At 43.5% G+C, this 27776-nt stretch overlaps 1 protein-coding gene across 2 annotated transcripts in view; it reads left to right on the plus strand.

Annotated features, from left to right (window-relative positions):
- The first annotated feature begins 16784 nt into the window (after window positions 1–16784).
- Nphp3 (nephrocystin 3) overlaps window positions 16785–27776 on the plus strand; it is a 41372-nt gene continuing 30380 nt past the window's right edge. For both annotated transcript variants that reach the window (XM_038324027.1, XM_038324028.1), the window contains exons 1-7: window positions 16785–17190; window positions 18733–18858; window positions 19727–19877; window positions 21754–21906; window positions 22614–22747; window positions 25466–25626; window positions 27460–27616. In XM_038324027.1, the coding sequence (XP_038179955.1) occupies window positions 16810–17190; window positions 18733–18858; window positions 19727–19877; window positions 21754–21906; window positions 22614–22747; window positions 25466–25626; window positions 27460–27616 (1263 nt within the window). In that variant the 5' untranslated portion in view covers window positions 16785–16809. The remainder of the gene's footprint in view (window positions 17191–18732; window positions 18859–19726; window positions 19878–21753; window positions 21907–22613; window positions 22748–25465; window positions 25627–27459; window positions 27617–27776) is intronic.

The following is a 27776-nucleotide window of genomic DNA, read 5'->3' on the forward strand; positions in this document are numbered from 1 at the left end:
GTTATGGATACAATGTGCCCAGCTGCTTAAGCTACTGTGCCCACTTCCTTCCCTAACACAAGCCATGGTGAACTGCCAGCTAAACCCTTTCTCCTTTAAGTGGCTTCTTGTCAAGATGCTCTATCACAGACCCAAGAAGTGAAACTAAGCCTAAAGCCTTCCATTTATTAACTTTTTTCTTTTCCTTTGAAACAGAAGCAGAACTCGAGAATTTGTTAGATGTCTGTATGAGAGGAAAGGAAGAGAGAGATAGAGCACTTACCGTTGATAACAAATATTCAAATATACTAACATATTGACTTATGTAAACATTGTTTTTAAATCCATGAAGACACAGAAGAGAAATGACCCGTTATAACTTTCTGATAGAGCTCATAATATGTGGGAAATATTTCTAAGAAAAGAAAAGGAATTCAGCATATAGCTAGTTCTGGGAAAGCCAATTTTCTCCTAAAAGCCAAAGCCTTTAGAATAATTTAATGTTGTCAGGAGGACAAAATTACTTTTCAGGCAATGATGGGAAGCCTGAAGTTTTATTTCTTAAGGTAAAGATGGATCTAATTTACTCAAAGAATGTTTGTTTCTATCCCAAGGAAAGGGACTTGATAATGCGGTTCTGTCCTCTGAGGCTTCACTGTGGCAATGTTCTACGAAACTGTACTAGAATTAAAATTGCTTGTGTGTTAGTAATTGAATCTCCTAGTATAGAGTCCAAAGGCAAGGTTCTACTTCAATATATTATATAAAAATCTCTTAGAGAAGGTTATATTCCCCCTCCCTTGTTATGACTGAAAGTAGCTAGCATCACAGCTGTTTTACACGCTGAGATTTCAAGATAATTGAAAGTTTTCTGATGAAGAACCACTAGTATATTTTTAGAGGAAACATAGCCAAGGGATGTGGTTCACACCTATAATCCCAGGATTGGGAAGGCTGAGGCTAGGGTACTGCTGCAAGTGAAACCAGACTGGGTAAGAGAGTGAGTTCAGGGTCAGTCTGGGCTACAGAGTGAGACCCCGTCTCGAAACCCCTTTAACAGAAAAAGAATGATTCTAAGTGACGAATGGCATGCCACAGAAGAAAAACAAAGATTTTTAAGGAATCGGGTGGGTTTGCTCTTGCTTGTTGGTTTATGGATTTTGGTTTTGTTTCTCTTTTTTTTTTTTAATTTTTTTGAAAATTGAAAGCATCCACCCTTCCCACAACCGCTGGAGTCTGGCTGACTAACTACTTAAAGAAAGCTGACTCTCTCTGCCCTAGAAGTCATAGCAGCTATCAGTCACCAGTGGCTTCTCAGTGAAGGGTGAGCTAGTCTGGCCCTCCCCATCTCTGTTGGGATGTCGACGGCCTTGATGTCCTGCTGTCATTCCCAGCTCTGTGACAGTTTTGCCCCCTATCCTCCCTGACCTCTGGCTCTAAAGAGCTTTGCACCCACATCTTCCACCACCCTAAAGAGAATTGCGAGCAGTCGTGAAGGATGGAAAATAACCTGTGTGAGGTACAGCATAAGGCCAGGCCAGTAGACCTGAATCTCCAAAACTCACTCTAGTGACCGGAAATCTCATAAGTTTGCAGAAACTGGCATGAGTAGGTGTTACCAGATCCTACTGATTAGGTCACAAACAGGGACAGGCTACTAGATTTGAGGGGAAAGACTGTGGTTGCTATTTGGGGGGACATATTAGAAGACAGGCTTTTGCAGGTTTTATAATGTGAGTATAAATGGATGTTTTGTGGAAGAAGGTATTTGGCAAGGAGCAAGATAAGAATGAACAAAGAGATGAAGTTGCCGTAGGTGGTTGAATTCAAATATCACCTGCACACACATTTCAAATATCACCTGCACACACATAGCAGCCGACCTCACCGCTAAAGAAGGAACCATACAAAGCCCAGAGGAGCTGGGAAATGCAAAGGGCACAGTTTGGGGGAGAGTTCAGAGACCCACTGAGTAGATAAAACTTTAATTATAGATAATAAAAAGAGATTAAGCAAACTATTCCCTGTGTGTTTTTACAACCTGTAATTTTGTACTAGCAATTAATGCTTAAGAATCAAGGTGGAAACCGTATTCTATCCTGGTTGTGTTTCCTCCACCATAGAACATGACCTTTCCTCCCACTTTCAGGGTAGTGTTTGTGTGTGGGTGAGGAGTGTTGCTTGCTTCATTTTGTAGATAGAGTTTTGAGAGTTTCGCTTTGTAGCCTAGACTGGACTTCTACTCAAGATCCTCCTGCCTCAGCTCCCACAGCTGGGTGTGGGCAGTCCTCAGGTGGAGCTGTTGGGGAGCTCCAGCTTGGGGCCCCATTCCACTTTTATATCCACCACAGGCACACACCCTCACCATCACCTGGTTTGGAGGACTCTGCTGTTGTTTGTATCTGATTTGGTTTGTCAGTCTGTGTACTGGCTACCTTTCCATTGCTATTGCTATGACCAAGTTACCGAAAAGAAGCAACTCGCAGAGAAAGGGCTTCTTTCGCCCCAGGACTTGGGGATACATGGAATCATGGGAAAAGCAGCTGGTCCAAGAAGCAGAAAGCAGGCAAGATGTGAACCCATGCTGTAAAAGAGCAAGGCTCCACCTCCTGAAGGTCTGACAACCTTCCAAAACAGCAGCTCCTGATAGGCTTTGAATCCCCTGTTATTGGATATCTGCCGCTGATGTAATAAGCCAATCAAACCGAATTATTGAATTCAGGTTTAATGAACAGAGCAAAGCAAATCGTGGGTAACCCTCAGGAGGGCACAAGAGGAATCACATGGCAAATATGGCCACCAGGTCTTAAGCAACCTATAGGTGTGGTCTTGAACAGCCCCCAGGGGAGGAGCTGACCCTTGGCGGGCTTTTTGAGGGGGCAGGGTCTGGAATGGGAGAAGTGAGATATAAAAGTGGAATGGGTCCCCAAGCTGGAGCTCCCCAACAACTCCACCTGAGGACTGCCCACTCCCATGAGCCTTTGAGGACAGTTCACACTCAAACTACAATAACTGGTTATGTCTATGTCTGGAGGCAACTCACATACTACCAAAAAGAAATTGGAGGTGCTGGAGGGATAGTTCAGCAGCTAAGAGCACTCACTGCTCGTACAGAGGACCTGGGTCCAATTCCCAGCAACCGTATAGGAACTCACACCTGTCTGTAATTCCAAGATGTGGCACCCCCACAGAGACATATGTGCAGGCAAAACACCATTGCAAAATAAATAAATAATTTTTTTTTTTTTTTGGTTTTTCGAGACAGGGTTTCTCTGTAGCTTTGGAGCCTGTCCTGGAACTAGCTCTTGTAGACCAGGCTGGTCTCAAACTCACAGAGATCCGCCTGCCTCTGCCTCCTGAGTGCTGGGATTAAAGGCGTGCGCCACCACCGCAAATTTTTAAAAAAGAAATTAGAGAAAGCGTAAGAAAAGTGGACAGTTATCCTGTGTTCACAGGAATTAGTAGTTACAATGTCCATAATGATGATCTACAAACACAGCGTGACCCCATTAACACTGACTCCTCACACAAGCAGAAGGGGAAAGAAATCCTAAGAGCCATGTCAAACCACAGAAGACCCCAAAAGCCAAAGCTATTGGAAGCAGAAAGACCAAAGCTGGAGGCATCATGCTATTGGATTTCAAAGTCTGCCATGAGGCTAAAGTAACAAAAGTAATAATAGTGTTTTTTTTAAAAAAGGCAGGATGGTACCGGCACAACATTAGGGATGGAGACAGAACAGAATGGAAAGCCCAGAAAGAAGCCCATGAGTTGGCTGTACTAGCTGCTTGCAAAGGTGCCGGGAGCATACAGTCGGGAGAAGGCAATCTCTTCCATAATGGAGCTGGGGAAACTGGGTGTCAACACGCAGAAGTAATGACACTGGACCTTGCCACCCCCGAATGTACAGAAATCAGCTGGGAAAGGGGAAAGATTAAAATACAAGAACTGAAGTCACACAACAGTGAGGGAATAGGAGGAAAGCTCCTTGATCCTGCCCTGGGCATTGCCTTTTCAGGAAAGGTGCAGGCAACCAAAGCAAAAGCAGAGAAAGGGGGCAACTGGATGGTTTCTGCGGAGCCAAGGAGACCCTCAGGAGAGTAAAGAGAACAGCTAGGAGAACCACGTGCAAACTGCGCATCTGCAAGAGGCTAGTGTCCTCAATACATATGGAAGCCAACTCAACAGCAAGATAACGAACAACTGGCTTTTAAGACGGGCAATAAACCTAAGTAGATAGTCCTCAGAAGAAGTCCGACAGCTAAGAGGTGTGCAATAAATGCTCACCATCACTAATCAATAGGGGAAGCCAGCAGCAACGCCGTGCAGGGACATGGCTCTCCTGTTAGGCTGAGACTGAAAAGATGGTGGACGAGCGTTGGCAAGGATGTGGAGAAAATGAAGCGCTCGCACACAGCTGGTAGGGATGCAAATTAGTGTTTCCACCAGGGAACACTGTGCTGGGGTTGCTCAAAATATTAAAAATAGAATAAACATGTGATCCAGCCATCCAACTATTGTGTATGTGTCCCCAAAGGAAATGAAAGAAGTATGTGAAAGGGACAGCTGTATGCCCATCTTATAAGCTGGGTGTCCACACAGAAGAACAAGTACCACCTGGCCTCACTTACATGTGAGATCTGAAAAATAACTAAGGAGAAGTCACAAAGCAAAGAGAGGTGTGGCCTCATGAAGGCGGGGTCATCGGCAGGGATTAGAGAGCCATTGGCCAATGGGTACCAATCTTCTGTTAAGCTGGAGTAATAAATTCAAGAGACCTATTATGGTATGATGACGATAAATAGAAATGTGTTATATTCTTGAAAATTGCTAAGAGAATAGATTGCAAGTGTTCTCAACACAAAAATTATGAATATATAGATTATTAAATATATATAGCCATTCCATAACATACACACACACATAGAGAGAGAGAGAGAGAGAGAGAGAGAGAGAGAGAGAGAGAGAGAGAGAGAGAGAGAGAGAGAGATAGCATGTTGGACAAAGTGAATATACATAATTTTTATTTATTAATTAAAGATTAAGAAAAGGCAGGCTCTGGTTATTACAAATAATGCTACTATTCTATAGCTATATAATTGAGCACATGTCCTTGTGGTATGACTGAACATTTTGGGACTATATACTCAAAAGTGTTATTGCTTGGTCTTGAAATAGATTATTTCCTAATTTTTCTGAGAAATCACCATACTGATATCCAAAGTGGCTGTACAAGTTTTGCACTCCTACCAGCAATGGAGGAGTTTTCCCTTTGCCTCACATCCTCTCCAGCATAAGCTGTCATCAGTGTTTTTGGTCTTGGCCATTCTTACAGGTGTAAGATGGAATCTCAGAGTTGTTTTGATTTGCATTTCTCTGATGGCTAAGGATGTTGAGCATTTCCTTAAGTAAAATAACCTAGATACCCCTGAAGAATGGAATAAGAAAATGTGGTACATTTATACAATGGAGTACTACACAGTGGTAAAAAGTAATGACATCTTGAAATTTGCAGGCAAATGTATGGATCTAGAAAAACACCATATTGAGTAAGGTAACCCAGACCCAGAAGGACAAATATAATATGTACTCATCATAAGTGGCTTTTAGACATAAAGCAAAGAAAAACCAACCTACAGTCCACAACCCCAGAGAACTTAGACAGCAAAGAGGACCCTAGGAGAGACATGCATGGATCTACATAGGAAAGAGAAAAAGACAAGATCTCCTGAGTAAACTGGGAGCATGGGGATAATGGAAGAGCATAGAAGGGGAGAGTAGAGGAAGGGAGAAAATTGTATAGCTCAATAAAAGCAACCAAAAAAGAACTCATATATACTAAAAAAAAAAAAAAAGAAAGAAAAGAAAGGCAAGATGGGAGGGGTTGGCACATGCCTTTAATCTCAGCCCTGGGGAGGCAGAGGCAGGCAGATCTCTGTAAATTCAAGGGCAATCTGGTCTACAAAGTAAGTTCCAGAATAGTCAGGGCTATGTAGAGAAACCCTGTCTCAAAAAAAAAAAAAAAACCGAAAAAAACCATGAAAGGAAAGAAAGAAAAAAAAGAAATGGCGTTTGCTGACTTTTAACCTCACAATTCAACAGATTCACCTCTGCAGGATGGTCATTCTTGTGTTCAAAATCGGATAGCCAGAACCAGTAAAGAGATGCTCTTTTAGGATTTGTTGTCTAGGTGAGGATGCAGATACTCCAGTGTCTGTCAAAGGGGCTGGATCTTGGTGAACTGTCAAAGCATCTCAGTCCTCTGAAGATGCAGTACACCTGTCAGTGTTGTCTTGGGGTTTTTCGTGGGGGTTGCCTGGCTAAGTTTCACAGAGGAAAGCGTGGTGCTAAAGAAACTGGGCTTGGGGTGGATGCTTGGTTTTGGTCTTGTTCTGTGTATCTTCAGGGAACAAGCTAGGACCAACTCCAAGTTCCTGGTTTGGCTGTCTATAACTGCCATGAAGTGAACTATTCTTGTTCCCATTTTCAGAGGAGGAAACGCAATGATGAGAAGCCAAATGACACACACAAAGAACTTACTAGAATCTACGCCCCAGAAACGGTAGGACAACCTGTTTCCTAGCCTATCCTCGATATCTCCTCCCTATAGCAACTGATGGGTTATACCCACTTACCTGTATAAGGTGTACTCAGGTTTTAAATTTTTATCCTGTTCTATTTTAATGAAATAGGGCCACATGCGATACCAGCTGATTGCAAACTCACTCTCTGTATACAAACTCCTGGGAAGAAGCTGATTGCATAGGCCAATGAGTGGTGAGCCTTCATGACTATGGGGAGTTTGGGGTGTTCCTATAACCTAGTTACCACTCTTTTGATAGCCTCCCCCAACATCCTTTCCTTGCCCACCTTCGCATCAGACCTAACATTCTAAGAAACAGATAGAAACTTCTGGAAGCTATTAACAAAACCCTATTCTCCACCCATGGAAGGGCTAAGAATGCCCTCAGATACCATCTGAAGCCTATGGTTTAGACCCCTCGGCCTGATGTAACTGCCCACTTAATGCTTCCACCAATGTGTTTTTTTTTAAATGCCTCAACTTATAGATTCTTTGTTCTGTCTCTATAAAAATTCAACGAAAACTACTTCCATGTTGGAGCACTGCATTTGATAAGACCTAAACATACGTTCCTGGGCCACGGTCACTCATGTTTGACTCTGGTATGAACTGTCTTTTATTGCCTTTGAGGTGAAGCTCTGTTTGTTTGCATCAACATTTGCCATGGGTAACCTTTAAATCCTGATCCACCTCTCTAATACTGGGATTGCAAGTATGCACTCCCATGTCCAGCTCCAGTATCCAGGATCTTCATAGAGCCTACAAGGCACAAACATGGACAAAGAGCTGACTCAGATTTCACACCCTAAGGGCAGATGCATTGCTGGGTTCTCAGAATTAATCTGCAGAAAGCACACATCTGTGCAATGCGTACAGGGATGGAGTTCCAGTGGTTTTAATTCTGCACTTTCTGCCCAGAGTAATTATTCAACTCCGTGCTGAATCAGCCACAGGCTACCTTGCTTAGCTTGGTTTCCCTGGCAATATGCTGAGAGTACTAAGGAAGATTATTGGGTTGGGGCCATGGCTCAGTGAGTAAAGTGTTTGCTGCGTGGCCATGAGGGCTATAACTCCCATCCCCAGCACCCATGTTAAATAAAGCTGGGCGTGGCAATGTGTAGATGGAGCTTTTCCTCCATCCTGTGGTCCTGCTGTACTGGTTTCTCTCCATACTTTTGGGTCCCCACAGCCGCTTATGAAATAACCACTCTGAGGCTTATTATCAGTTAAAATTGTTTGGTCAATGGTTTAGGCTTCTGGCTAGCGCTCTCTCCCTTATAAATTAACCATTTCTACTGATCTGTGTATCACCACATGGCCATGGAATTACCTCTGTTCTGACATCTTTCTCCTTAGGCTGTTGTTGACATCTCTCTTCTTGGGTGGCTAACATGGCATCTCCCCAGCTCCATCTTCTCTCTTTCCCTATCTTTGTTTCGATTTCCTGCCTAGGTATATTCTGCCTAGCCATTGGCTGTAACAACTTTATTCATCAACCAATAAGAGAAGCACATAGTCAGAGCATACAGAAGGACATCCTACATCAGCAGTGTACCTGTAATCCCAGCCCAGAGGCAGGAGGATCCCTAGGACTTGCCACCCAGCCCATCTAACCAAATTAGCAAGCTTTAGATTTTTAAAAAAAGAAGCTTATCTCAAAAAAGAAGGGAGACGCATAACATATTTTCATTATTTGTTCTTCTGTGGAAGTCTGTCTAGACCGATTCCTTTCCCTGCTGTTGTAGATAGAGCTGAAGTGAACCATGGGCTGGCACCACTCGGGTCTATTGTCTTTGGGGTATACTATTCAAAAACACTGTAATGACATCTAATGCCTTATATCCTGGTTTTTTAATTTAAAAATTAGAAAAAAACTAAGGAGAAACATAATTCGAAGAAGATGTCTGCTATCAATCCCTGGCCTCCACATGCACCCACACACTAACATGTTCACACACAAGAGAGAAAATAGAGAGGAAAAAAATCTTAAATTAACCATCCAACACATAACACACACGAAAACAAAATCTATCAATTCATGATGATAATTATTAAAATTTTAGTCATGAATGGAGACTGTCTAAATGATAAATCCTCCCATTGTTAAACTTGAAGTTAGGATCAACCATTTTAACACACACATTACTTGTGAAGAGATTTAGTGTTCATTTGTCTGTTGCAGATGGAGACAGCAGCCAACTCTGAGTATTGTACGGTGGGTGCTACTTGTGACTTTTCCTTCTCCTCGACTGTTTCCTTTAGTCATCTCCCCTTCCAGAAAGGATGGAAAATTGTTGTAGGAGGCCACTTGTTTGTTTTCTGGCCACCAGACTCCCAAAATAATCACTCAGAAACCATCTTATGTGCAATACTGTTTGGCCAATCACGTAAGCATATTTTTGGCTAACTCTTATATCTTAATTTAACCGATTTCTACTAATCTGTGTATCGCCATGAGGCTGTGGCTTACCAGATAAAGTTCCAGCATCTGTCTCTGGCAGGGCTACAGGCTTCTCTCTGACTCCACTTTCTTTCTCCCAGCATTTAGTTTAGTTTCCCCCACATAGCTAAGTTCTGCCTTGCTATAGGTTCAAAGCAGTTTCTTTTTTAATCAATGGTGTTCACAGCATACAGAGGGGAATCCCACATCAGAAAATAGGCCAGGTTGTGCCGAGGGGGAAGACATTCCCAGTACCAGACTTCGTACAGACATGTCTCCCTTCCCTCATCCTCCTGAGACAAGGTCTTGTATAGTCCTATAATCACCTTTAGGGTGTGAAATTACAGGCTGTGCCACCACACCATTTTTGAGGTGTAGTTTTTGATCAAGCATGGGGCTTCGTGCCTGCCAAGGCTTAACCAAGCACTTAACCAACTGAGCTTCATCCCAGCCCCAAACGAGCCCTCTCTTGAGAGTACCTATAACCGGAACCTAAGCTTTCTATTTATATCTTTTACATTGTAGGTAGTTATTCAGATACTGAGAATATGATATTATGCCAAGCTGGGCCTCATCTACAGCTCCCCAAGAGACGGTTAACTTTATTTGGGGCTTAATGTTTCCTTCAGTCACAAGAAGGGTTTTTTATTTTTTGTTTTTATTCCATTGTATGAGCACCACTCATAAATATTTTGATCTAGTAAATTCGATGGATGTAAGTTTTAAGCAGTTCTGAAAGCCACCCAAGCTTGAGGAGAATTCCCCCTCTTCAAGCCAGGACTCGGGCTCAGTCTCACATTTAACTCAGCCAGCCACTTGTGATTGCACATAAAGCTTTATTGGACTATCACCATGCCTTCCTTTTGTCTATCGGTAGGGTCATTTTGTGATATAATGACGAAATTTAATGATTATGGCAGAGACCATATGATTCTTGAGGACTTAAATATTTCTTATCTATTTAAAAAGAAACGTGGAGCCCCGCTCTTGTATGTTTCAAACCTATTGTTGAGTCACGTTATTACTTCTGATGTAAACTAAGTACAGCAGTGTAGTCATTAGTGACTAACACACCACCCTAGCTGGATACCTTCACTTCAGAAAGAGGATCCTTCCTAGAGCAGGCGACATGCCTGCCAAGTTGCTTTTTCCTAAGTTATACTGCCACCTACTGGTAGAAGTGTGAAATCACCGATGGATGAACAAATCCTCAATTGGTGATTTCCCCAAATTGGACTCTTGCTTATGGACTTTGTAATAAGGAGGCCTCACTTGGGTAAATGAAAAAGACTGAGTAATTAAATGGTAAGCTTTTCTCTAGAAAGACTCAACTGTAGCATTTCCAGACCATGAGGTACCTATTCCAAGGTGCTATGGATGTTTGTGATAAAGACAGGTGCCTCTTTTTAAGGTTTAAATCAAATGCTATTGAAGGCATAAGATTTTCAGATTCACTCCCTATCTCAAGATGATAAAGAAAGAATGTTAGAAAGAGTGAAGCTTACCAAAGGGGACTGTGCACACATTAGCAATAAGGAGGCAGGCGGCAGAGATGAAACCATTGATTTTCAACCTGGATTACCAATTACACGGCTCTGTGACACTTTTAAGATGCAATGGTGTACAGATGCCATTCCTTGGAGGTCCAGGGTTAATGGTTCTGGGTTGAGGCCTAGACATCAGTTTTCTTTTTTTTTTTTTCAAGTTCTCCAAGTGATTTTAATGAATGACAAGGCTGAGTCCTTATTCCACAGTAGTATGTCTCCACTGATGGGGTAGATTCCAACCATCATGATTCCCTGTTCTTATCCTGCAGAGTGTAAGCCATTAGCTCTGTGATGACATCTGAGCAGTGAATCCCTATTCAGAGCCATGGCGTGGGTGCAGTTAGGGAGCTATCCTACTAAACTCAGTAAGGACGTAAGTCATTCCTATCCATATTTTTATGCAAACTCGGTGGTGCTGAGATTGTAAAGTAGGTGTGTATCACCTGGGAGCTAACTGAACACGAAGGTTTGAAAAGTCCGATCTCAGAAACTCAATATCTCTCCATTTCTAATAAGTACCCCAAGTAATTCATTCATCATGTCTTTCTCTTTGTTCTTCTTTCTGTTCCTTCTTTTTCTCCCTCCTCGCCTCACCCTTCTTGTGTGTGTGGTAGCCGTACTCTGAACTCAGGTTGGCCTGGATTCATGGCAATCTTCCTGCCTCAGCCTCCTTAGTGCTAGGAGATCAGTGCTAAGCCACCACACCCAGCTGTCCCAGGGAATTTCAAACCAGAATCTGAGAAGCAGATACACAGTGTCATTTCTTCCGAGTCCCATTTTGAAGAGCAGCATCGCTGTTTGCTCACCTGAACTGTCACTCAAATCAAATGAAAGCATTATTTTCCTTCTTCGGGTGTGAGAACAAATTCTTCCGAAAGGTGGTAGCTGGAAGGAAGAGTGGTTTTGTTCTATTTCTGCCTTGCTGAGTTGCCGAGTGGCTCTGCTCACTGTGGGGTGCACTGAAGTCACTCGGCACCCGGATACTAAGTGGGCTGCTCAAAACTGAAAAGATGGCTTTATCACACGTGGCTTGGGAAGGGTCACTAGAAGTCTGGGCTCAGATGAGACTGTCACTGGCTCATGAACCCACCAACCTGCCAATCTGTTTATAGACTCCCAGGGAGTTCCAGGATACTTTAAATGAAGTGGCCATTCTCTCAGAGACTTAGAAACTGTAACAGTGTCACTTCTGCTACAGTATTTTGGTCAAAGCAGTGGTAGTCTCATGTGACCCCATGAAGACTTCCATATGCTGGTCCCCAGGGCCCCACACTCAAAGGGCTGTACTTTGGGGCTAAGACTCTGATGCTGTTGCTTGGAATTCTTTATGCTTTTTTAACAAGGGCATTACATTCCCCTTTGGCACTTGGTCCCACACACATAGCCCCTTCTTGTTGTAAACTGTATCTTTCAATGAGCGAAGTGTTAAAACTGTCTGTTACCAGGGCGGGTGTGGCGATGCATATCTGTAATCTGAGCACACTGGAAGTGTGGCCTGGAGGAAGCGGGTTGAAGACTGGGCTGGGCTACAAAGTGAGACCCTATCTCAAAAAGTACCCACTCACAGCTATCTTTTTTTTTTTTTTTTTTTTTTTTTTTTTTTTTTTGAGACAGGGTTTCTCTGTGTGTCTCCGGCTGGCCTGGAACTCACTCTGTAGACCCTGGCTGACCTGGAACTCAGAGAGATCCACCTGCCTCTGTCTCCCTGAGTGCTAGGATTAATAGGCATGTGCCACCAGTGCCCGGTTTATGCTATCTTTTTAAATTACCCTGTTGCATGCATTTGTAAGTCAGGGAACAACTTTCAGGGGTCAATTCTCTACCTCTGTGACATGAATCTCAAGAACTGAACTGGGCCATCAGTCACAGCAGCAAGGGCCTTTGCCATTTCTCTGTCCACAAAGCATCTAACTGTAATTAGTCATATCCGCCTGCTAGAGATTTTACTCCTCAGTGTATCTTTTGTTCAATGTTACACTTTGAAAGCGCAGAATCAGGTATGTAGGTTCTATTAAGCATTAAGAAGAACAGATGATGAAATTGAGATTAGACTATACTTTTTGCCATGCTTTAGGATTAATAAACTTGGTGAAAATATACTACCCCATCATACTGGGTCCCTGCCAGCCCCCTTCACATGGTCATCTTTGAGCTCATTCACTTGGTTTGCCCACCTTGGCATTGATGAATGCCTATCCCAGATCAGCATGAATGGATATATAGTTACTTGATGAGAAAGATGATGTCTTTGTCATTGTCTCTATAGATGCAGACAGCTTCGGGGTCTCAACAAACCCAGATTTGTGTCTGGAGAGTCTACAAAGCCATCTGACAGTATTTGAAGATGGTAGTGACAACTAGTCTAGTCCATGAGCTCTGTGAGAACTGAGGTCATATGATGTGGGAGTTCCTTCAGTGTGTGTTGCTTTTATTGGTTGATGAATAAAGCTGCTTCAGTTAATGGCTTAGCAAAGCAAAGCCAGGTGGGAACTCTGAACAGAGATATAGAGAGTAGACGGAGTCAAGGAAACGCCATGTCGCTGCCGAAGGAGAAGGATGCCACTGACACCTCACCAGTAGGCTACAACCTTGTGGTGATACATAGATTAATAGAAATGGGTTAATTTAAAATGTAAGCGCTAGCTAGAAATACACACAAGTCATTGGTCAAGCAGTGTTGTAATTAATATAGTTTCTGTGTGATTATTCGGGTCTGGGTGGCCAGGAAACGTATGAGCAGTCTCTGACTACAGTTGTAATAGGTCTTTCCAGAGCGCCAGTTATTTGTTCTACTGCATATGCTCAGGAGAGAGCCAATAACAGCTGGTGCAACAACAATAACCACCAAAAATTACAAAAATAAAAATCTCTCCTAGTTAGCAAAACGGTGTGTTAATCTTCTCATTGCTGTGACAAAAAGTAACTTAAGGAAGGGAGGGAGAGAGGGAGGGAGGGAGGGGAAAGGAGAGGGGGAGAGAGAAAAGGGGAAGAGAGGGAAGGAGGGAGGGAAGAGAGAAAAGAGAGACATGAAGGAGGGAAGTGAGGGAGGGAGCGAGAGAGGGAGGGAAAGAGGGAGGAAGGGTAGTTTTCTTTTGGCTCACAACTTGAGGGTATAGTCCCTCTGGTAGGGAGGCAAGAAAGTTGTTCACATTGTAACCGCAGCCAGGAAACAGAGATGAATCCTGACGATCCAGTTGCTTTCTCCTGAGTACTCACTTTGGGGCCCCGTGGGAAGAATGGTTGCGCACACTTCACCATTGTCAGTTAAACTTCTCAGGAAAATGCCCTCACAGAAATGCATGTGTCTTCTAGAGGATTCCAAATCCTGCCAAGCTGACAGTGGAAATCAGTCCTCACAAACGCAGATGCAGCTGATGCAGAATGGAGTTAGGAAGTGGTACTTGCAGAAGGTGCACCATGATGGCTAAAACTGCTGCCATGGGGGTGAAAGCTCAACAGATAAGCTCATCCAGAATTCTGGATACCACATTCTGAAGAAATGGGGGTTAGCAGCGAGTACCACAAGGAAACAGCAGCCATGTAGGAGGCAGAAGGAAGTGGTCCAACAAAGGTGAAATACATGTCAAACAGGGTTCATCACCAAACAGATGAAGGGAAAGCAGGGATTGGTTGATTTAGGGCCCTTAGTGGGATCTAAACTCCCACGGTGTCATCAATTAGTGTAGCTCTTTTCTGTCATTTTTTGGAAGGGGTGGGTGATGGCTAGTATGCAGGCACACTCATAGATGTCTTCAGCTGAGCCATGTTCCAAACATGAACATTTTCAAACAATTGCCAGGTATCTAGAGAATGGGACAGGGATGTGGGACAAATCAGTTGTGTCTGCAGAGCATATATAAAGTACTTACTGGGTTTGAACCCCAGCTCTGCTTAAACATACCATGGTGGCATCTAGCGGTAATCACAGCACCTGGGAGGTGGAGGCAGGAGGATCAGGAGTTTAAGGTCATCCTTGGCTACAAAGAAAGATTGAGGCCAGTCTGAGCTATAGGACACCCTGGTTTAGAAAGAAAAGGACAGAAGGAGGATAGGAAAAAGAAAAGAAATCTAGAGAATGGTCCTTAAATCTCTGATCTATGTTGATGGAACTGACATCAGAAATTAGCAACCAAAAAGAATTTGAGAATGTAAGGAATTCTTTGGGTTTTATGGCAGAGGAAATATTTCCCCTGAAAAGTCTCATGGTACTACCTGAAGAAATTAATATGTAACCCTTCAACTCAGAAGAATACAAAGGCTTGTAGAAAAGATAACCAGCTACTTTGGTGGAAGGAGTTCATAGGTTGGAACGGACCAGCATTCCCAGAGTTCTCTGGAGGAAAGACTGTTTGCTATGTGGTAGAGGTGACTGACAGATTCAACTTCAGTTGCTAACAATGCTGTGAGCAGATCACTCTCAGCCATCAGTCTCCCCCAGCTAAAGAGAGATGACTAGATTAAGCGAAGTATGAGGTCCTAGCCCCAAAACTAATTTAGAACAATCTATGGAGCCATCCCAGATTTTACACTCTGTGCAGGACAGCCGAGGTCTTTGTCGGAAATGCAGCAGAATGCAATCTCTCCTTCTGTCCAGTCTCCCTGCTTCCCTTTTCTTGTCCCAGGTGCCGGGCCCAGTGTTTCACTGTAGACGTCTTGTATGGTTATCTCAGCTTTCCAGGAAATCCGACAGTGTCTGTGGGTCAGATGGGACCCTATGGTCATGTGAGTCACCATGCAGGAAGCTCTGCATGGACAAATGCTTAAAATGCCACTAGATTCCTTGCAACCAGGGAAGGAGTAAGCAAGAGCTGGAATAAAATTATATCACCCTTGAGCAAGGGAATTTCCAGTAATCAGAGAATAATGGCAGATAGGAAAGAGTGGCTGGCACTTTAAAGAATTTCGGTACTTCCTAAGAAGGAAAGGGCATGCATAAAGAGTACCAGCTCACAGCTCACAACAGTGTCAATCAAAGTCATTTCTGCCCTTTTTGTCCCCTCTAACCTTGGGCACCAACCTGGAGTGGGTAGGAAAACAAGCTAACAGACCAAGGGCAACCAGGAACAGAATCTAAAATGATAGCAAGTGTTCCCTTCTTGCAGACTCTATAATTGTAATAATTTCCTTTCGTCTAGTGTACGATCCCCAGCGTCCCAGTTGTCATGAGTTATAAAACCTGATCTTATCAAAGGATGGGCACCGTAATCTCAGGTGGTGACGCTTAGAAGTTCTTTCCTGGCCGGTATTATTTGTTACATGCACACTGAGAGACATACTAGGCCCTGAACTGCCTCTAGGGAGGAGGAGACCCTCGTCAGGGACAGCAGAGACAGCAGCGGTGGAGCAGGAGCAGGTGGGTGTGCGAGCTAGTTCTCGCAAAGTAAGCGAAGCAGCGCCCTTCTCGCTTTTAGCCTAGGTCCTAGTCTGAAGTCCTCCCTTCTAGATGTACTGGAGTATAGCTCCTCTCCTGGACCCTCCCCCTCCCACCCTCCCGGGCCTGCCTAACTCAATCCTGCAGCCTGTTACTGAAAAGCCAGCTCTCAGGCCCGCCACCTCCGGTCCGCTCTTCCCCAAGCTCCTTTCTTGCAACCCTCCCTTGTTCCGCCCCTCTCTCCAGACTGGAGCTCTCCCGCAGAGGCGCTAGCCTCCCTCGAACGGCCTTGCCACTGAAACCTGGCTCCGCCCTCTGGGTGCCGCTCTTTTCTCCTGCCGACACCACCCCCCAGCTGTCACACCTGGACCCTCCCACTCTGACTCTCCCCGGCTGCCACATTGCGCCCCACTTACCCGCTCACGTCCCCAAACCCTGGCCCCATCTCCACTTCGGGCCCTAGCATCACCTGACCACGCTTCCTCTCGCTGCCACGTCCCACCCCTCTCTGCCGACCAAGTTCACTGCTGCAGCGGCACCACGCCCTGCTTGTTTGTTCACGCCCCTAAGACCTGGCTCCGCCCCTTCCTGGACTCCTCTTTGACACCACGCCTCCTCTCTGTGCCACTTTCCTCTCCCCGTCTTTCCAGGCCCCACTCACTATTGCTCTGCTCCTCTCTCCAGCCCCCCTCCACCCTCCCCGCTTCTGCACCCGGCCCTACCATTCGGCCACGCCCCAAAGTCTGGACCCCGCCCCTCCTGGTCCCGCCCTCGTCTCCTGGCCACACCCCCTCTCGCCGCCACGCTCCGCCCTGCTTTCCAGACCCCGCCCTCTTGGCCCCACCTCCTACTGGGACTCAGCGAGCCGCCGCGGCTGGCCGTGGGCATCATGGGGACAGCCTCCTCGCTGGTGAGCCCCGCTGGCGGGGAGGTGATCGAGGACACTTACGGGGCGGGCGGCGGCGAGGCCTGCGAGATCCCGGTGGAGGTGAAGCCCAAGGCCCGCCTGCTGCGCAGCTCGTTCCGCAGGGGAGCGGGAGCCGGGCCCGGGTCGCTGCCTCGCGCGGCGGGCGGCGGCGGGCTGCTGGGAGCCAGCTTCAAGTCCACCGGCTCGTCAGTGCCAGAGCTGGAGTACGCGGCAGCCGAGTTCGAGCGGCTCAAGAAGGAGTATGAGATCTTCCGGGTCAGCAAGAACCAGGAGTTGCTGTCCATGGGTCGCCGAGAGGCCAAGCTGGACACCGAGAACAAGCGGCTGCGGGCGGAGCTGCAGGTAACGCGGGACGTAGCGTGTTGTGAGCGGGAAGCGCTGGGGAAACTGAGACTCGGGTGTACCGCTCAGCCACTTGGTGGCACCACCATCCTGCCCCAGCCTACAAACCAAGTTGTTTTCCAAGTTGGACAGAAGCTGCTCCTTGTTTTCGAGGAATCATAATTTGAATCTAAACTAATTTCTTATCAGCTTTCCCCCCCCCCTTTCAATTTCCGGTTCATTCATCTAGACACCTTGAATCAATCAGCCCGAGTCCTGAAGCCGCAAATGCCACACTGTGATGAAACTTCACACAACTCCTCCCCATTTAACGTATCTCCAAGATGGAGCGCTTGGCTCAGTTTCTTTGCGACGTCCTGCAGTTTGGGGTTTTAATGATATGATAGGAATTTTTATGGAAACCTTCTGGTTTCACCGTTTTTTAACTCCTGTGGTTGAAAACCTTCCTTGAGAGTACTCAAATTCCCTTAGTCCATTTGGCTAATGGAGTCATCGTTATTTTGATGCTTTGTAGGCCTTATAACACATCGGCTTTAGTTCATTCAGATAGTAGGTAAAGCAAAATTTCTCAGAGCAAAAAGTCTGGGACTTGATGCCAGGGGCCCGGAGCCTCTCTGGTGGTCATATACTCCTTTCTTTTCCGTGGGTGAGATCTCTGACAGCCCAAGAGATCCCGGGCCCATTGAAGTAGGCATTAAATAAACAGCTCAGGCTTATTTATATAAAAGAAGGCGCCTTCTTTTAGTCACGCATCATTTCCATCAGGTTTTATGAAGCCTGCCCTTCGTTATCTAGTATCTCATTAGCATATTATCTGGGAAGATGTTCCTCACTGCAGCTCATGTTGCCCTCAGGTTCCACTGGCTGACCAATGCACTTGCCCATATAAGGTAGACCTGTGCATTTCCGGTCTGATTTCATGTGTGTACACTACTGCCCACTGAGAACCATGTGGGATGGCAGGTAGAAAGGGGCAGGATAAAGAAGCCAGCATAGAGAGGGCTGACAGACACAAAGTCACAGGTCACTGGTCAGCAATCCCAATTCCTTGTATAACTTGCTGTTCCTTTCTTGCCTGCATAATCTTGAAAAAATTCTCCCACATTTATTTCACTCAGCTGTGTTGACATTTACTGGGAGGCCCGCTATGGAATCAGACTGAATGGCTCGGGACAGTAAAAAGATTAATCTATAATGTCATGGAGCATGGAAACTTTCGTAGTTAATTATTCTTCAAGCCGAGCCGTACAAATTGCATTTCTTATTCTCTTAGAAAACCTGAGGCGTAAAAAACTTTGGGAGCTGGTGCAGTATTTCAAAGAAAAGGTGTTCATGTTTATTGAAAGCTCATTGCTGCAGAACCTGCTTGCTAAGATACAAACATGTTTGCATTTTTTCGATTTTGCGTGAATAAAATGATGATATAGACATGCTTGGTAGTTGATAAAAATAGTGAGTAGAGTATTAAATCCTAACATGTGTAACATATATGTCAGAAGGCAAGGCTGTTTTTGTTAAGAGATAACAGGTGAATTATTCCAGGCACTTCAGAAAACTTATCAGAAGATACTGCGGGAAAAAGAGGGGGCACTGGAAGCAAAATACCAAGCCATGGAGAGAGCAGTTACATTTGAACATGACAGAGACAGAGTTAAAAGGCAATTCAAGGTAAATTCCTTGTATTCCCCCCTCCCCAAGTGTCACAGATTAAAAACTATTTTTAAAAAAGTGTTCATTTGATCCAGGTGTGGCGGCCCATGCCCTTAATCCCAGCACTCTGGAGACAGAGACAAGCAGATCTCTGTAAATTCAAGGCCAGCCTGGTCTACGTAATGAGAGCTTGTCTTGAAAAACACAACAGAAAAAAAGTTAATCTGCTATCATGATGAACAGAGATAAATGAAGTAACGCGCATGAAGGTCATAAGAGCTGGAGAAGAAAGTATTTCGTGTTTTCAGTTAGGTGTTGTTTATTTGATAGAGAGATAGGAAAGTGGACATTTTAGATGAGATATTCAAAGATTAAAGAATGAATTTTTTATTTTTATTTTTAATTGTATATGTATACACAGGCACACATGAATGCAGTGCCTGTGGGGGGCTAGAGTTGTAGGATCTCTTGGAACCAGAGTCACAGGCCATCATTGTGAGATGCCCAATATGAGTGCTGGGAATCAAACGGAATCAAAACTCAGGTTTGCTGCAAGAGCAGCATGTATTCTTAGCCACTGTACCATCTCTCCAGCCTCCAAGAATGCGTTCCTTTGTGAGATGGAGTGTTTGGAAATGTTTGGTATTTGGTATGAAAGAAACAAATTTGTTAGATGTCACATAAGTTGCACATTTATGCTGCTGGACTCCCAGTGGGTTCAACTGGGAAGCAATAAGATAAAGGTCTGAGGACATCATCTCAGAGGAGACCGAGAACCAAATGAAAATTGACTTTATGGATAAATGGCTTTTTCCCCCTGAAAAGTTGGTGGCACAACTTTGTGATTATAAAAAGAGTCTCAAAATTAAATTCTACATTTTAAAAGATTTTTAGGGAGACCAAAGAAAATGAAATCCAGGACTTACTGAGGGCCAAGCGGGAACTGGAGAGCAAACTTCAGAGACTGCAGGCTCAGGGTATCCAAGTTTTTGACCCTGGAGAGTCTGATTCTGATGACAGCTGCACAGATGTCACAGGTAAGCACATTTCATGTTTATGTTACCTTTTCTGCAGGGCCGCTGTGATGCTCAGAACCGACTGCCGTTTTCCCTTCACTCTCTGTGTGTAGGATTAGTGCGTGCGCCGCTCTTAGAAACAGAAGAGACCTTTTGGTCCTCTCTTAGCTGCTAGGATCTCCTGTCCTTGACAGTTCAGGCTAGGCTTTCTCTTGTCCTCATGCTCTGCCAACCATCCTGGCCCATGGTGTACGTGTGCGCTCTCTCCACACTCCCATCCCCACCCAAGGTACCCACTGCGGGTCACACCTACATTTTTCTAGCAAGAAAGAAAAGTCTTTAATCACAGAATTCAAGGCATTTCCCATGTTTCAAGAAAGTATCAATTAGCTGTGATTCGTACGAGGTAAAGGAAAAGCTTCCTGTAGGTATAAGGAGAAATTGTTGTAGTCCTTCTGTTTATAAGGGTGGTATTATATAGCCTTACAAAGGGATGTATTGGGGAGTAAGATACGGCACCTGGCTGTTCCTGACTGGTTTTCATTTTATTCTCATTGGTTGTGAGCAGCATTTTGAGAAAAAGATGAAGTGATCCCAACTAACCAAGAACAGCTAAGAAAGTGCCTCCGGCTGTCACATGACTTACTGACTGCTTCCATTCCATATTGGCTTCTTCATATATACAGTGTATCAAAGTTACTATAATGTCATGGCAAGTTAACAGACACAAGCCAATGCTGCCTCCTTGGTCCTACTCATTGATACATCAATTTAAACCTGAAGGACACAAGTTATCAGTGCCCTGTTGGCAGTCTGTGTTTAAAGTCCCTTCAGAAGCTGGGCATGGTAACATATTGTAGGCAGAGACGACTGCTCATTCCCCTCCCCCCGGAATAATCACACAGAAACTATATTAATTACAACACTGTTTGACCAATAGCTTAGGCATATTTTTAGCTAACTCTCACATCTTAAATTAACCCATTTCTATTAATCTGTGTATTGCCATGAGGTTGTCTCCTACCCGTAAGGTTCGCTTTCTCCTTTGGCAGCTACATGGCGTCTCCTTGACTCCACCTACTTTCTCTCTATATCTCTGTTTGGATTTCCTGCCTGGCTTTACTCTACTAATCCATTGGCCGAAACAGCTTTTCTCATAACCAATGGTAATAAAACATATTCATAGCATACAGAGAGGAATCCCCACATCAGCATATGCCATTAATTTCAGCACTCAGGGGGCAGAGGCAGGTAATCTATGTGTGTTTGAAGTCAGTCTGGTCTACATAGTGAGTTCCAGGACAGATGGGGCTTCATCTCAGGGGAAAAAAATTCATTTACATTTTAACTGATGTGTAAATGTCCATTTGCAAGTAGATTTTTAGAACTGTTTGTGATGTTTTTAAACTGCCTCTTTTTCATTTCATTTATTTATCTGGAGTATATGTATGTGGGTATGTATGTGTGTGCATGTGGGTGGAAGTGCACATGTGTGGAGGTCAGAGGATAATCTGTGAGAATCAGTTCTCTCCTTCTGCCAGTTGCACCCCAGGTATTGGATGCAAGTCCTCAGTGGTGGCAAGTGCCTTTGCCTACTGAATCATCTCACTGCCCTAAACTGCCTCTTACCAAAATTCCTTTGTTTCTTTTTCTCTTCCTTCTTTCCTGTTTTAATCCTTTCTTTGAATTTGAGATGATAACCAGAATTGTGCTAACTAGAACTGAAATGCTTTGCCAAAAGTCAGTGCCAAAATATTTTGAAAACCATTATTTGAATGCTTGTTTTATTTATAAATAGAACATCTTGACATGAGAAATACTATTTGACATATGTAGTCAGTTTTAAAATATTTGGTAGCTTGGTTGTTTTTGAAATTCCAATTCCTTGTTGCAACAGCTACTGGAACCCAATGTGAATACTGGGCCAGCAGAGCCTTGGGAAGCGAGCCTTCCATAGGCAGCATGATCCAGCTTCAGCAGTCCTTCAGAGGCCCTGAGTTTGCCCACAGTTCTATAGATGTGGAAGGACCCTTCGCAAACATCAACCGAGGTAACTGGCCCCCTGCCTGTGACTGTTCGTGCTCTAGAATCTTCTGCACATGACGTTGGTGTTCTGGCACCTTCCATTGGCAAGACAGCATGCACAGAGGCTATTACTGACTAAGCTGAGGTGACACACTTTTCATCAGGATAATATGGCCGTCCTACTAGCCTGGCCACCCAGGTTCTAGTAGCTGTGCTATTCTCAGAATTCACAGTGCTTTTGTTGAACCACAAGCATACGGTATAGTTTAAGTGAGAAACAATATTTTTATATTTATTATTGTCAGGTATTTCATAATCTTTCCTTCCCAATAAATAACATAAAACTACTTTTCATTCTACACCATTCTCAAACTCTTTTAGCTTCATTAGAGTTCAAGACTAAGAAGGCAAAATGATACATCACCTTGGGAAGGCAGGCTCCCTTCAACTAGCAGAGCAACTGAGTGGCTCATGAAAAATAGAATTGCAGCCACTACCCTGGGGATCCATTGTCTCCAGGGGAGACCACAGACATTCATTACCTCAAATCCCAGAGGAGAAGTTGAGGCTAGAAATTAATTACTTTCTACTACATTATTCTAGCGTTGTTGGTATTAACACGACAGCGGGTTCCAGTCTATGTCTATTATGCTCTTTCAGACTTACTTGGAATTATTTTGTCAGTTGTTTGGTGGTAAAGTTTTCATCGATTTGTGGACATTTTACTTCCAGATGACTGGGACACTGCCGTGGCTGGCTTATTGCAGGTCACACCCTTGTTCTCACGTTCCCTGTGGAGTCACTCCGTCAGATGTTACCTCATCTACACAGACGAGACCCAGCCTGAAATGGAACTTTTCCTGAAGGTGAGATATTCATCATAAATTGTGTATTAACTCATTGAGAATACAGAGTCTGGGGCAGGAGAGATGGCTCAGCAGTTAAGAGCTTTAGCTGCTCTTGCAGAGGACCCAGGTTTGTTTCCAGCACCCACACAGTGGCTCACAACTGGCTATAATTAATATATATAATATAATTCCTGTCACAGGGCATTGGATAACCTCTTCTGGCCCCTGTGGGCACCAGGCATGCACATCATGCATATACACACATGCAGGCAAACACCCATATGCATAAAATTAAAATAAATAAATGTTTTAAAAGAAAGAGAGAAAAGAAAAGAAAATACAAGTTAATAGCTGAGGTAGTGACACATATCTGTAACCTCAGCACTCAGGACAGAAGTAAGAGGACTGTGGTGAGTTGGAGGCTAGCCTGGACTACACAGTGAGATCCTATCTCAAAACACAATACAAATTAATATTATATCCAGAATATAATTGTGTTTAAACTAAGTAGCTCGCTACCTATGAGATTATCCAGCTGAAAAAGCAGAAAGCACTAATTAGGCTTTGCTTATGATGCACTTTGGTTCCGTATTCACGTGTGTAAAGTAGACATTGTGTTAAGGCTCCTAGTTTTCATTTAATTTACTAGTAAAGCAAGGACAGGAACGAAGGCAGGAAGACTAAACTAAGATGTTGGAGCATTCTGGCTTCTTTCTATTTGTATCTAATTTTATACCTAAAATATATCATTAAGATTCTGATGTCTTAGTGGTGCGCTCCTTTAGTCCCTGCATTTGGGAGGTAGAGGCAGGCAGAGTTCTGAGTTCAAGGCCAGACTGGTCTACACAGTGAGGTGCAGGACAGCCAAGGCTACACAGAGAAACCCTGTCTAGTCTCGAAAAACAAAACCAAAAACAAACAACAAAAAAGATGCCAATGTCTTAATGTAAAAGTACAAAATATAGTTAAGAATCTGTGTATTAAAATGGCCTTTTCATATTTCATTAGCTATTGTCTTCCGTGTTTGAGCCCTTCATTGGCCTTGTCTGATGTAGTTGCTGGCCTTAAAGCTGTTTCAGATAATACTAAAGTTTAATCCTTATCACGACTTGGAACTTCTCAAGGCATCCCATGGAGGTATTCAAAAGCAAAGGTAGAGTTCTGTAAACTACAGCCTGTGGCCACTTCTGGCTTGTTACCTGCTTTCCTATGGCCCAGAGCTAAGATATGTTTTTATATTTTAAATCAGTGGTTCTCAACCTTCCTAAATGCCACAACCCTTTAATTCAGTTCTTCATATTGTGTGACCCCCAGCCATAAAATTATTTTTGTTGCTACTTTTGTGAATCATAATGTAAATATTTTTGGAGCTAGAAGTTTGCCAAAGGGGTCTTGACCCACGGCTTGAGAACCACTGTTCTAAATTATTGGGAAAAGGAAACATAAGACTATTTCGTTAGGTGAAAATTATATGAAATCTATACCACTTTAGTATCTATATAGAAGTATTATTGGAATACTCCCAGGCTCCCAGGCTGTGGTGTGTGTGTGTGTGTGTGTGTGTGTGTGTGAGAGAGAGAGAGAGAGAGAGAGAGAGAGAGAGAGAGAGACAGAGACAGAGACAGAGACAGAGACAGAGAAAGAGAGAGAAATCCATGGCTGCACTACCAAAGCAGCTAATTGGGAGAGAAACCAAATATTTAAAAGGTCCCTACTGAAACAGATGAATTATTAAGCATTATTATTTAAAAAAATATTTATCACCTGACCTTTTGTAGGAGAACTCTATCTCTACTGCCTCAAGTGAATTTCAAATACATCTTCATGCCCAAAGATAAACCTGCCAAATCCATGGGCTACAACTGTTAGTAGATTTATTAAATACTCCTTTATGATATTACTAATCTCGGTAAAATTGCAGAGTATTTTATAGTCCAGCTTCCATCTCGTAGTTGGATATAAGTTCTTCCCAAGGACAACTAGAGGCATCTGACTAATTCCTTTAATAAAAATCATCATTATTTGCTAATATTCTTTGTCATAGACCGATATTTTTTATTAAGACTTTAACTTTTTATGTTTCTGCAATGAAATCTCGGGCTTTTTATGCAAGGCAAGCCTGCTGTCATTGAAACTGTAGCTCCTAGCTCAGATCACCATATTCCATACACACACACACACGCATACGCACACGCACACACACACACACACATACACACACGCACGTGCACACACACACATACACACACACACATACACACATACACACACACATACACACACACGCACATGCACACACACATACGCACACACGCGCACACACACACACACACATACACACACATACACACACACACACACACACACACACACAGAGATTTACCTTCGAATCCTTTGAAACAAGAAATCAAATTATCCCTGATAAAAATAATACCAAGAAATACCAAATCAAACTAACCTAATACTTTGTTCTGTTGCTTGATTATGAAATAAATAAATCATTTCATGCGCTAGAAAATAGTCATGTTATTAAGCTATTAATTTTTTGTGCTAGAGAGAAATTTACTTTTGCTCTGTATTATTTTCTTTAAATGTGATCATTTTTGTATTAGGATACTGCTTAGAATACAGACTGTTTCAAATATGTCTAAAATACATCTTTTGAGTAATAAGATCCTCTCTGCACCCCTATCAGTTAAATATATCAAGCTTTAATATATCCTAATTCTTTTTTAGGACCATTCACCTAAACTTAAGAGAATGTGTGAGACAATGGGATATTTCTTCCATGCCATTTATTTCCCAATAGATGTTGAAAACCAGTACCTCACTGTAAGAAAATGGGAACTCGAGAAGAGTTCTTTAGTTGTTTTATTCCTTCACTCAACGTTACCAAGGTAAGCTGAAAAAGATCTCTAGTTTACCATCACATTAGCTGTAAAGAGATCACTGCCAAGGGAACTTCAAAGATAAGTCCTAATTTCATTCTCATAGTCAAAAGCAGTGTGTGAAATGTAATAAATCTTATAACTCCCTCACACTCAGATAAAAAATGTAAAGCTTCATACCATTAGATCTATCAGCATCATTAATACAAGAATTGCTTTGGGCAGCAGTTGGCAGCAGTGGCCCAGGGCTAACCCTGCCAAGTGTCCGCTTTTATAAATAAAGTTTTATTGGAACACAGTCACATTCACTGATCTGTGTACATGTTTTTAGTAGCTGCTTTTATACTATAACAGCAAGATGGAGTGTTCACAATGGAAACTGTCCTACACAGCCTAATGTTTACCATCTGAATTACTGGAAAAGCTGGTGGCTTCCCATATCAGTCCACAGGCAACCCCGTTGTTTTCTTTCTTGAAATACAATTTGAGAGACATGAAGTTTCAATGTGAATATTATTATAATATAATGAATCTTACCTGTGGGTGTTTCAATCAATCAAATATAGATGGTGTAGATAAAAGACAAAATGGGACAAAAGGGGGTGTGAGCTGTTCCATCTAGCCTTGTTGTCTAACTGGGTTTAGCCTTGCAGGGTATGAGTTGTCCTTGACTTTAATTGTGTGAAATGGCCAGTTCCACCACTTGCCCTGCAGTAGACCCTGTCCTTGTCCCTGAGACTCAGAAAACTGAGACAGAAGGATTGAAGTTGCAGACCAGCCCAGGCAACTTAGCAAGATCCTTCATTATTTTGAACCATGCACAAACAGTATTTTTTGAGAATTTGTATGCTTAAAATAAATCAATTATGAAGCTTTATAGCTTAAGACATAATTTATAGGTCTTATTCTCTCTGGCTAATGAACATACTATATTTTTAAGACCATGTAAGAATAGTAGACACAGACTTGGAAGAGCAGGGAGATAATGCAGGAAAGAGCAGACGTGAAAAACACACTGCTGACCCTCCTGACCTTGATAAAGAGGAAAGAAAAAGATGGTCAAGAAAGCCCAGAGAGAGAAGAGGAAAAAATCAAATTCCGAAACATGTGAAAAAAAAAAAAAGCAAAAGCAGCCAAGGCCGAGAAAGGCAAATAGAACGAAGAGCCGTGGTGTGAACATTCCTCAGCTACTTTTTAAACCCCAAGTAGAAGCTGTAGCTGGAGGATGGCTTCTTGACTGCACCTGAGTCTTTACCATCTCTCTGTTGGGATGACTGCAGTGTAGTCATGTGATTGCCCCAAAAGCCCAAAGCCCATAATGTCAGGATCCAGCCACTGGCTCTGCTTTTAATAGATTTATTAAAGTACTATTTTAATGAGGAAAAAAGAATAGTACTATAAAATGACCCAATTTTGGAACTGGAAAGATGGCTCAGTAGGTAAAGTGTTTGTTATACATGCATGAGAATCCGAGCTCGAATCCCTGAACCTACATAGAAGCTGGGTGCTATGAAGATTGTAATTTCAGCACAGGGGAGGGAGAGAGGAGCACATAGATACCTGTGGCTTGTGACCAGCCAGGCTAGCTGACTCCATGAGCTCCAGGTTCCGCAGAGAGTGGCACTGGAAGACGTTTGACACTGATCTCTGGACACGTGCGCGCACACACACACACACAGAGAGAGAGAGAGAGAGAGAGAGAGAGAGAGAGAGGAGAGTTTTTGAAAGCTTTTTTCCCTTTGTATCTGGGCCCTTTCACAATGGTAAAGTCCATTAGACTGGTCACTAAGTATCTGCTGTCACAGTACAGTGTAACCCAAGAGATGGCGATTTCCAATCTAGTTTTCTACTAGAAGACTGCGAAGAAGCCTTTCTGCAGAACCCAGAAGGAAAACCACGATTAATCTACCATCGTTTGGAGGATGGGGAAGTCACTTCCAACTCCGTCCAGCAGTTCCTGGATCAAGTTTCTAACCTAAGCAAGACCAACAAAGCCAAGGTAAAACACAGAACATATGTCACAGAGCATGCGTGGCAGAGTTAAGCCAAAGCCAGGAGGTGGATGAGCATGGGAAAGGAAGCCAGCATGTCTGGAGAGGGCACATACAGGGAGGTGGCCCAGTTAGATCAGTCCTGAAACACCTCAGAAGCTGTTTAAA

The sequence above is a fragment of the Arvicola amphibius genome, chromosome 3 (genome assembly GCF_903992535.2).
Source record: "Arvicola amphibius chromosome 3, mArvAmp1.2, whole genome shotgun sequence".
In the NCBI taxonomy this organism is placed as follows: domain Eukaryota; kingdom Metazoa; phylum Chordata; class Mammalia; order Rodentia; family Cricetidae; genus Arvicola; species Arvicola amphibius.